The sequence below is a fragment of the Carassius auratus genome, chromosome 13 (genome assembly GCF_003368295.1).
Source record: "Carassius auratus strain Wakin chromosome 13, ASM336829v1, whole genome shotgun sequence".
In the NCBI taxonomy this organism is placed as follows: domain Eukaryota; kingdom Metazoa; phylum Chordata; class Actinopteri; order Cypriniformes; family Cyprinidae; genus Carassius; species Carassius auratus.
Genome location: NC_039255.1, coordinates 17,928,716 through 17,940,239, shown reverse-complemented (window position 1 = coordinate 17,940,239; position 11,524 = coordinate 17,928,716). Strand labels below are relative to the sequence as shown.

Here is an 11,524-nt window from a genome sequence, read left to right as displayed (position 1 = left end):
TAAACATAATCCTTGCACATAATGAAATGACTGGATGGCATATTAACCAATAAATTAGTCATTCATCGTGTTTAAATACATCCAATCTGACTCCAGACATATATGAAGAATTTTCCACACTTTAATTATTCACAATTATTTACATGTCAGATCTCAAATTTAATCTTATAGACAAAAGTTGAAAATCTGAAAGAAAACGGTATGAGTAATATGGTTTATAGTGTTTTTAAGGGTTAATGCCTCTGTTGAACTCACAGAAGTCTAAAAACAAATGAGTGGCTTTCACACACATCTCAAGTGTGCAACATTATCTGGCTTTGTTCAAACCGAAATAGTACATAAACACACATACACATGCTCACTCTCCAGTGATGACAATTAATGTAAGACCAGCACAAGATCTGTACACATAAACAACAAAATTCTAATAATATCCCTCCGCCATTATCAAACATTAATGAGATTAATGCAGCCACAGATGAAGCATAAAAAGCAAATGTTCTAATGATGCAAGAAAAAGGCACACAAATTAGACCCTTTTAAGACTGTAAATATGATGCCAGAAATACGATTCTCAGGTTGTAAACATATAAAACCTAAAGCTCCCAATGGTCCACATTATGCTTATTACTCTTCACACAATGAAAACCGATTAAATATCCAAGCTATTCGACTCATGATTGAGGAAAATAAATTGCAAAGTAGTAAACACATAATAATTGTGATTTAAATCATTTAAAGTATAAAGCTGAAATGTGTTATTTCTGAGGTACTAGTGGCACCAAACAGAACTGCAATCCCCCTCCCCCATCCCACCAGTTTATCCGAAACCTCCTCCTTTGATCGGAAAAACAGATATTCCCGCCCAAAACTCCCGCCAGTGTTTCTGCTGACTGAGTAATACATTGATAGCACCACAGAGTCACAGTACTTACACTTTTTAAAGTAATTAATCTGATTACTTAAAAGTTGATTAGTTAAACGGCAGTTGGGAAAGGACGCACTTCAGCTTTAAGGAATGATCAGTTGTCACAAGTATCGACATGTTGAGGGATACTTTCATGACAGACGGTTATTAATTTATCAATCTTGACATTTACAGCATATTCATCTAATCTGAAATGTAGCATATGCGGGAAGAGATCCAAAATCATCTGAGAGAGGAGAGCTGGAGGAAAGAGCGACTGAATGACTGAAGGTAGGAGTCACACGCCTCTCGGTTTAAACCTTGAGACTCTTGGCCATCTCCCAGGGGAACTCTGATCGGCCAAAATGACCGTAGCAGGCGGTGCTCTGGTAGATCGGTCTCTTCAGGTTCAGGTCCCTGTCAGTGGAAATTGAGTTAGTTAGCTTTTCACCAAACAGCCCACACCTGAATCCTACTTGAACCTTTAATAAAATGTAGGCAACCTAATTTATGTACATCGGTACTTATTAAATATTTATACTAAATAATCTATATGTTGTACTATGTATAAAGCATGTTTTAATTTGAATAAAGAGAAAGCTATTGCAAATTAGAACCGCCATTTCGAGAACATTGATGGTAGTGATGCTCCCCCTGGAGGAGAAACTGGGAAATCCCATGTTTACATACAGTCATGCAAAAAGTTTTGGCAGTGTCATAGATTTTGTGTTTTGCAAAGATTGCTGCTTCAGTATTTGTAGATTATTTTATACACATGTTTCTATGGTAAACTGAAAAAAACAATGATAAGCATATCATATCATATGTATTGACTCAAATATATAATGAGTCAATATTTAGTGTTGAACCTTGTTCTTCAAAACCTCTGCAATTCGCTCTGGCTGGATATTAGCGTCTGGGTCAAATCCTGACTGATGGCTATCCATTCTTGCTTATTAACTCAGAGTTGAACACAATTTGTGGGCTTCTGCTTGTCCACTTGCGTTTTGAGGACTGACCACAGGTTCTCTATGGGATTGAGATCTGGGGAGTTGACTGGCCATGGATCCAAAATGTCAATGTAATGATCTTCAAGCCACTTCTTTATCACTCTTGGCTTGTGACATGGTGCTCCATTATGCTGGAAGAAGTCGCTCTTGAAAGGTGTTTTGATACCTTTCTTTATTCATGGCAGTGTTTTTGGGGAGAATATGAGAGAGCCCACTCCCTTGGTTTAAAAGTAACCCCTCACATGGATGGTCTCAGGATGTGTTGTGCTTCATGGTTAGCACAACATAGGACTCATTGTAGCATTCACCTTTTCTTCTCTGAACAATCGATTTTACAGATGTCCCAAACAGTAGGAAGGGAGCTTCATCAGAGAAAATAACTTTGAACCAGTCTTCTGCTGTCCAATCCTTGTACTTTTGGAAGAATTTCAGTCTGTCCTTGACATTTTTCTTGGAGAAAAGTGGCTTCTTTGCTGCTCTTCTTGACACCAGGCAGTTGTCCAAAAGTCTTGGCCTCACTGTGTGTGCAGATGCTCTCACACCAACCGCTGCCATCCCTGAGCAAGCTTTGCACTGCTGGAGACACCATTCTGTAGCTGACTCCTCAGGAGGAGATGTTCCTGGCACTCGCTGGACACTCTGGGACATCCTGAAGACTCCATCACTGCAGTCGAACTTCTCTCCTTGAAGTTCTTGATGATACGGTAAATGGTTCTTTCAGATGCAATATTCTTTGTATCAATTTACTTCTTATGTGAGGCCATTTTGATGCAAAGATATGATGGCTACACATGTTTTGTTTGGAGATTACTATTGCTAACAAGAACACAATGATTGGAAACACTTTCTTCCCTCCGTAAATTTGCACTTACAATCTATTTAGTATGATAATGATTTCACCTGACTGGTGCTCATACACACTTTCACATGTGCTGATGATATTAGTTGTCAATGAATTTTAGCTGATCATTTTGTGTTCATTTTTCTAGCCAATGTAGCTTTAAGCAATTCTTTAAAATTCATCTGATCACTCTACACAATAATCTAGGAAAATGTGAATGAACACCACATCAGCTTAAGCAGCAAACTTTGTAAAACTCTAAATTTATGTCACTGCCAAAACCTTTGGCTTTGACTGTATATCAATATGATGATATAGCATTTATAATCAGTGTAATTTCTTTCTTCTTTTTAATTCGTGCCACATATTTTTAGGATCCGGGAAACACACTCACTGTTTTATGGGGACTTCCCATAGATGTAATGGTTTTTATGCTGTACAAACTGTAGGCCTAAATCTACCCCATCACAGAAAACTTTTAGCATTTTTAGAAAAAAACAAAAAAACAAAACAAAACAAAAACTTAATTTAGTGTGATTTATAAGCTATTTTCCTCATGGGGACCAAAAAATGTATCCACAAGGTCAAAAATGACTGGTATTACTATCCTTGTGTGGACATTTGGTCCCAATAATTTAAGGAATACCAGGCACACACACACACACACACACAAACACATATTCATAATAGAACACCTTTGAATCTTCCCAAAATGGTGCAAACATGTGAACTTGAAGTTATGTAAGACATGCTGTAAATACACTTAACAAACCAAAATGAAAGACTAACCTGTAAAGAATTCACAGTATTGTATTACAATAGTGTCCTCATTATTTCAAGAGCACATTCACGAGGACAACTTTCACTCCCTGATTTTTTTAAATATTAATATATGTTTAAACTAATATAGAACATGTTAATTTGGTTTTATTTTTTGCTTACTCATTGACTAAAATGTTGTTTTCATCTACTAAAAGTAGGCTAGATGTTATTTTACTCGATGGCCATAACATTACTTGGAACTTATTGAACAGATGTAATAGCAGAAACTAAATTCCATGTAAATAATGTCTCCCTCTAGTTTAACTCACCCACACAAAGTACTGAAATTAAGCATTTGGTTTTTAAGGCTGAAAAACATAAGAGGTTGTTTTCTCTTCCTAAAGTAGAAGAACATAATAACAACATATTATCTTATTAATTGTTTACCTAACAATGACACCTGGTCGGAGGTCAAAGTTCTTGTTGACAATATGTAGCAACTCCTTCTCTGTTTTTTCCGATGAGCCATAGGTGAAGAGGGAGATTGAGAGAGGGTGAGCGACTCCAATGGCGTAAGACACCTAGTTTTAATCCATACCAGATAAAATTGGTCAAAATGTGGATCAACTTGTTTGTCAAGACACAACGTCATTCATTGTTCACATTTTTTAAACTTGTAAGATGTTATTGAAGGTGTCTACACTGTCATCTCACCTGAACCAACACTCTTCTGCACAGTTTGGCCTTCACCAGAGACTTGGCCACCCAGCGTGCAGCATAGGCAGCAGAGCGGTCCACCTTGGTGTAATCCTTTCCAGAGAAGGCCCCACCACCATGAGCCCCCCATCCACCATATGTGTCCACTATAATCTTCCTACCCGTAACACCAGCATCTCCCTAAAGAGAAGATCGTTTTATTGTTTAATGAAAATTATGTCATCCTCGTGTCATTCCAAACCAATAGGAAAAACAAAGGGAGAATTTTGTGAAGAAACATGAAACAGCTCTTCATCTTAATGAAGCTCACCATGGCTCATTATGTTCCGCTACAATGTCAGAGCCAGTGCTCTTTGGTGTCGATGTTAAAGGTGCTCACCTGAGGCCCTCCGATGACAAAGCGTCCACTTGGCTGCAGATGGTAGACAGTCTTATCGTCAATATATTTTGCTGGCACCACAGCTTTAATGACCTTCTCCTTCAGAATACGCTGTTGCTCCTCAAGTGAAATGTAGTCGTCATGTTGGACGGAGATGACCACTGTATGGACACGCAAAGGTATCACAGCACCATTCTCCTGTTTGTAGTGCACAGTGACCTGGAGTTGTGGAAATCATATAGGAAAACGTTTGAAGTCATCATTTTATTCGACATAGGGAATTTGAAGGACATTTCCTTCTGTACGTCTGAAAATGGCAGAACTCTAAAATAGATCAGAGGTTTCAGCTTCCTGAAAGCTGTCCAGCTTGAGTTGCTGGCATGCTCTTGAGATTGACGGGTGTACAGCCGTGTCCTCTGTCCCACTGTGAAAATTAAGGACCGGGGGCCCTGGATGTCATACTGTGGGTCATTTTCTCTCAAGCATTAAAAGAGACCGCCTCATGGTCACTATCTTGCTCAACAGGCGTCACATCTATTGGCCAATGTGTTGGTTCAATGAACACTTGTCAGATAAGATAGCATGGTCAATGTCAGTCAGGGGCTTTGAACCTGCACATTGTGGTTTTAAAGACTCGATAATAGAAAAAAGTTTTGAATGCAAGTGTGCAAAAATGACTTTTTTTAGTTTTTCTTTTAAACATATTTGGTTTTTAATCTTTATTTTGCTGACCTGAGTTTTTGAGTCTGGGCGGAGCCATGGGATGGTGCCATCCCGCCGCAGCTCGGCCATTTTGGCGTTGAGTTTGTGTGCGAGGACAATAGTGAGTGGCATGCACTCCTCCGTCTCATCAGTGGCATAGCCAAACATGAGCCCCTAAAACACAATGGAAATGCAAAATGAGGATGTTTATCATGAATGATGTGCTCAAACACATTTTTACACATTGGTTGTGTTCAGACCTGGTCTCCAGCTCCAATGTCTTCCTCATGTCTGTCAACGTGGACACCCTGCGCTATATCAGGAGACTGCTGCTCGAGAGCCACCAGCACATTGCAGGTTTTATAGTCAAAGCCTGAACAGAGGAAAGAGCAAAGAGTGGGAAAAAATGGTGGATGAGTTAGTATAGATCTATAGTACCAGGCAGTTTGCTGAAAATCAAAATACAAATGTATTGCTCCTGACCTTTTTCAGAGTTGTCGTAACCAATGTGTTTAATGGTGTCACGGACAATTTTCTGGTAGTCAACGTTGCTCCGAGATGTGATCTCACCGCAGAGAAGTACCATACCAGTCTTACAAACAGTTTCTGATGATTAAAACAACCTTAATTAGTCAAACAGCCCTTAAAAAATTGAAGCTGCCACTGTATAATCCATTGCTAGGTTAAATTTAGACATGAAGATGTTATCTATTTAATTGCCCTTAAACGTAAGGGACAGAAAGAGTACAAGAAATGGTCACTCTATAACTGAACAAATGTCAAGATAAGTGACCAACTGTTGGACTATAAACTTTCAGTTTTTTTCAGAAAGTATTTCAACACTTGTGTTCATACAGAAGGATTTTACGTGGTTATTATTATTATTATTTTTTGTGATTAAAAATGTTCACTCACCACAGGCCACTTTAGCATCCGGGTCCTGCTTCAAGTGTGCGTCAAGAACTGCATCACTGATTTGGTCACAGATTTTATCTATTAAAAAAATCACACCATTATAAAACAAAGTTATGTAATGTTTCAGATTAGGGTTCAAGTGTGCGTTTAAAATGATTACACCAGAAAGTTTCAGTTCAAGAATTGAAATGCGTGTCCTATAGCAAGACTTTAGGACATAGATATCCCGACAAAGCAAAACCCCAGCTGAGCAGTTGGAGGACAATACCGATGGTCCTCTCCTTTCAGAATCATTCACTCAGTCTATATTTGTGCTGCTAGCTGAGGCAACCGTGTAGTTGAGTTACATCAGAAACTACACTGTCAAAAACAACATCTCAGTTGATAATATAAGACAAACAAGGCAAATCTATTCAGTCTGGAGCATTATGGAATAGATTTTTTGCATCTTGCACATATACGCCTATTGATTGATCTGCTGAAATATGTGCTGATGTGAGATATTAATGTGAACCAGACAGGTTTGCAACATTTTTCTAGGAGGAACAAGACTGGATTAGATTAAAAGTCATTCAAACTCATCAAGTTTTCTTTAAAGGTTTTGAAATACGTAATGTGAAATCAAACTGACTTGACATATTTCAGGAGTGCAGAATCTGAAACTGTCTATAGCACTTTGGCCTTGCAGCATGACATGAGAGAACCGCAATATGGCAGATAAGAAATCTGAGGTCTGGCAAGTTCCCACCTGAAACAGAAATAACTACTGAAGCAAAATCTGTTGGCATACAGGTGTGCCACTAATACACTCATTATACAGCCATGGGATGGTGTCATAATCAAATCATTCTTTGTATCAGTAAGTTCATTATAAAATAAATTGCATAGTAAATATGCAACTGAGAAAAGCCTTCAAGTGATAGGCAGGAATTTAACACCCCTGTAAAAGTCATGACCCCTAATTGACTATTTTTGTCTACTACACTTTCACTCAATGAAATACCAGCTAAGCACATGGTACCGTGGAAGTATTGTTACTGAAAGTGTGAATGAACCCCACTGAACTGTTGCTTAACCAGCTTTTTTCTATACATACTGTTGCTTAACCAGCTCACCACTTCTATATGCTCCAGTGACTTGTTGAGGCAGGTGAATTCGTCTATAGGTCTATAGGTATATATGTCTTTAGGGTTTTTCTCCAAGCACGCACCCAGGTAAAGGATACAAAAGTTATGTAGTACATCCTACAAAGTCTTAAAAAGCACATTTTTGAGAGTTTATTTTAAAAGTTCAGATTGAAAATCACCTGGATGGCCTTCTCCCACAGACTCTGAGGTGAACATGAAAGATCCGTCATCATGAACGTCATTCATTCCTTCCATGTTTGCCAGCAACTGAACAGATCTTCAAAATCAACAGGACAAAATAATCTATCAAATGCTTAATAATTGTCCTCCAGCTGTGGTTAAAGCAGGCCAAGTGTGCAGAAATCCTTATAGTCCCAAGGGTATTGAAGAAAGATAGAAAGAAAGTGAGGTGTACAGATAGATCACAGACTATATAACACACAACCTCGTCTCAAAGCAAGTTTGCCCCTATATATGGCAGAAAGAAGAGATGCACACTAAGCTTTACTCACTCTCTCACTCACAAATATACACACATATACACATGTCATGTGAACAAGTGGGGCAGACCATTCCAGGGGGTGTTGTTTGGGGGGAGGAGATTTAAACTTTCAGAAACACACTGTTAACCCCTTGTGCGCTCAGCTCAGTATTAGGAGGGTTTCTGTTGTCAGTGGACACTTGTAGGCTAGAAATTATCCTCACATCACACCAAGTATCAGGGCTGGAGCTTTTACCAACAGACCTGAGGGTGATTTATGACAAAGATTGTGGAGAAGTTATGTCATGTAATATAAAATCTGAAGAGGTGTAGTGAAGTTGCAGATGTGATTGGATGACACAGCACTCCTCTCATTTGCAAAGGACATGTGCTTGGCAACATTTTATTTTGCTGTGGTTGTGTATTAAATGCATTGCAAAAACAATCAAGGTCAGTTCCAAGACATGTAGTCCTGATCTTTGTTTGAACTGTCTATGCTTAGATTGTGCTTATAATATAAGGTTTTGGATTATTATGTATCTTGATATGACCACTTCTTATTTCTATTTCTGCTGTCAATTGTAGTTTGCAGATTTTCTCAATTAAATGTTCCCTTTCAAAGCTTCAAAGGTGCACTATGGGTCAAGCCAGGATGTGACCAAGGGTTGAAATGTCCAATTATAAAGACCCACTGGATCATAACTTAGCAAAATTAATGTGATTATTGTAATAGTGTACATTGAATTTGAATTTGTCTCACTTAAATCTGCATCACTGATTCTGTTATTTCCTTGGTTATTACTGTCTTGTATAAAGCATTATATAAATAATGGTGACTTGTACTCTCACATGGGATTAAACATTCTGCTTTTACATTTGAGCAGAAAGACAAACAAAATCTATAGGAATGACCTATAACTTTACCCTGCTGGCTGAACTGTGACAGTGGATTGCATAGATGCTGAATAAAAGTATTGAAGCTGTACTTTGAACAGATGTGTTTAGCATAAGTACTATAATATTATAATTTTGCAGTTGGTGAAAAGTGTGGAAATTTTATTTTTCACATTGCAGTTGAATTTTGGGGGGAGAATTATTGGTGAACAAATGAGTCAGTGAAGCGAGACAAAGGTCAGTTTCTTGTTGAACTGAGACATGTGGCACAAAAGATGAACTCAACAATCTTGTCAGAAAACAAACCTGACGAACAGGATCAGAATATTAAATAGATGCAAGCAGATCTAAAATGAGCTGGTTTAAAAGTTCACGGCTGATAGTCACTAGCCCTGTATACTCTGTGTGTTCTGCTCCACTCCTGGTCTACACACATGACATAACTATTCATGTCCAATAATCCACTGCTATTGCTGTTTTGTGAAATCACATGGAAATAAATACAGATCTATCCATTATGCTGAATTCAAGACCAGTACAAATAAAATCCTAATGTGTTGCTTATTATTAATTAGTAAATAAGGCATTAATATGTGCTTTGTAAGTAGTAAGAAACAGCTAGTAATACACATGCTTATAAGAAAGTTAATAGTGAGAATTGGTCCCTAAATAAAAGTGTTAACAAATGTTTAGTTATAGAGGATGTTCAGCATTCTAACCAAGTTCTCTCATTGTACCTAAAACTACTGTATAATAATATTTTAGGTACTGAATTCAGATATGATTTTGACCCATTCCTTCAAAGTTTAGTGGGATGACAACTCAGTAAAAAAAAAAAAAAAAAAAAAAAAAGCCAATTTCTCAACTAGACAGAAATGGGGACAATTGTAGGACATTCACCTCTTTTCATGTGTCACATTTATTTGTCCTTGTGTTTGAGATCATTGTCCAGATAAAAGATTAACTTTCTCCTACGCTTTAGTTTCAGCAGACGGTAACAATTTTCCAATGGTATTCCATCCATTCTTGTTTGATTTCAACAGGACATATAGCCATTCTATGCCATATGCCATCATCATATTGCAATTTTAGACATTTTAAAGTGTGGGCGTTGTTTGTATTTGGAATTTTTTTTACATTTTACATAAAAAGCTGGTTTTGTGGTTATTTGACCACAACAGCTTGTAAAAGAGCTTTTTGGCAAACTTCAAATTTGGCTTCTTTTGTATCGCTCACCCACAGAGGACTGTTATCCAGAGCTTTGTTGACTGGTGCACCTTAATAGGATAGTCGGTTCCTGAACTCTTCAGAGATGTTAAGGCATTTCTGTTTTATTCTTTTTATTTTTTTTAAATTTATTTTTCTTGTTGACCAGGTTCACTCATTAAAAATCTCTTTTTTCAGAATATGTTTCCAGTTGGTGTTGATGAGGTGCATCATTTTAGTTTTATCAGGAAGGTGTTATTGTTGCTTCTGCTTCATGCAAGAGAGAGAATGTATAATTCTTACACAATAATAACATAATGTATAATGCATAATACACAATATTATGTTGACCTTCAGTGCTTGGAAATAGAATACATTGTACACAAAACGTTATGTGGATATATCCATGTGTTTTATGTCTTTATGTTAGTTGTATTAAGATGATAAAGTAATTGTGGCCGAAGTACACAGGTTGAAAGGTTGATGTTAGTTGAGGTGACAAACATCTGTTTATGTTTTGTTACCATTCTCTTGGTACAAAACGTACGTGGCTGATACTGATTGGTGTACGGTGATAAACACAACTTGTCACCTACCCTGCCCCCCCTTTTTTTAAATGTAGACTCTTTTGATAAGCATGGAGGAGTGAAGTGCATCAGCCAATGGCTAAGTGAGATGAGGACGTTTAGTAGGTGGGGTATGCATGCTCGCAGCTGATTGGCCTGTAACCCAGACATATGGGTTAGACAGAAACTCTTGAAGGTTCTCCAATGAGGAGGACCTAGGTGAACTTTATAGTTGTGCTGGGTATGAAACCTAAGCTGAGTCTCTGATTTGAAACTCTGCCATCTATTTATGAACTTTCATTATGAACACATTAGATCAATAAACACATAAAGTCTCCACCCCGATACTCACTGCCATCTCATCACCAGTTTAGAGCCTCAAACTAAATCTGAAGTCACTGTGCATGAAGCATGGAACACAGATGAATTATACCACATTTACTTTTATTAAAAATACAATTAAGTGCTGTGTTACTGCTTCATTGTCATTACCGTAATAATCAGCTTGAATATCTGCCACCGCGATTGCTGCTATAACAAATGAAGGAGGTTTCCCACATTGGCTCGGCGGTCGGCTGGAATGCAGCAGCTGCAGGAAAGGGTGGGATGTTGGGACAACATTCATCTCAGCACATTCCAGAAGCAACTGGCCTCTGCCCCTCTCCCCTAAAAATAACTATTACCACCAAAACAGAGCTAGCCCAGATCCACTAACCTAACTGTATCATCTTACATAATCAAGTTCTTAACACTTGTAAGCAAACACACCTGGGATTGGCTACGTGCTAATGTAGTGGAAAGAGCTCAAAAACTCATGAAGTGCAAACATATTCTGCAAATATCTGGGTTAAATTTTCAGAAAGGTGTAATGTTCACTTTATTTGGGAAATATATAACTTTATGGCTGGAATTATTATGAGAGCCTCAATATATGAAGACAAAATGATTGTATACATTACAAAAATACCTTGTTTTATATTTCCGTGTTGTTACATAAATCATGAGTACAAAGATTAA

The 11,524-nt window shown here is 37.8% G+C and overlaps 1 protein-coding gene across 1 annotated transcript; it reads right to left on the bottom strand.

The window, feature by feature from the left end:
• Positions 1 to 103: 103 nt before the first annotated feature.
• Positions 104 to 7,881, bottom strand: LOC113112927 (S-adenosylmethionine synthase-like). Its single transcript, XM_026278863.1, has 9 exons — positions 7,540 to 7,881; positions 6,234 to 6,311; positions 5,802 to 5,924; positions 5,579 to 5,691; positions 5,349 to 5,492; positions 4,617 to 4,835; positions 4,235 to 4,417; positions 3,968 to 4,101; positions 104 to 1,324 (listed from the first exon to the last, which is right to left on the bottom strand). Exons 1-9 carry the CDS (start codon positions 7,613 to 7,615, stop codon positions 1,222 to 1,224), a joined length of 1,173 nt encoding a protein of 390 aa, XP_026134648.1. The 5' UTR covers positions 7,616 to 7,881; the 3' UTR covers positions 104 to 1,221.
• Positions 7,882 to 11,524: the final 3,643 nt, after the last annotated feature.

What these genes read in the sequence shown, in the direction of transcription:
- LOC113112927 (XM_026278863.1), bottom strand. Translation starts at nt 7,615, where the DNA reads ATGGAAGGAATGAATGACGTTCATGATGACGGATCTTTCATGTTCACC. An exon ending in ACATTGGAGCTGGAGACCAG is followed by an intron (nt 5,493 to 5,578) that starts GTCTGAACACAA and finishes ATTGTGTTTTAG; the next exon opens with GGGCTCATGTTTGGCTATGC. An exon ending in GCAGAAGAGTGTTGGTTCAG is followed by an intron (nt 4,102 to 4,234) that starts GTGAGATGACAG and finishes GATTAAAACTAG; the next exon opens with GTGTCTTACGCCATTGGAGT.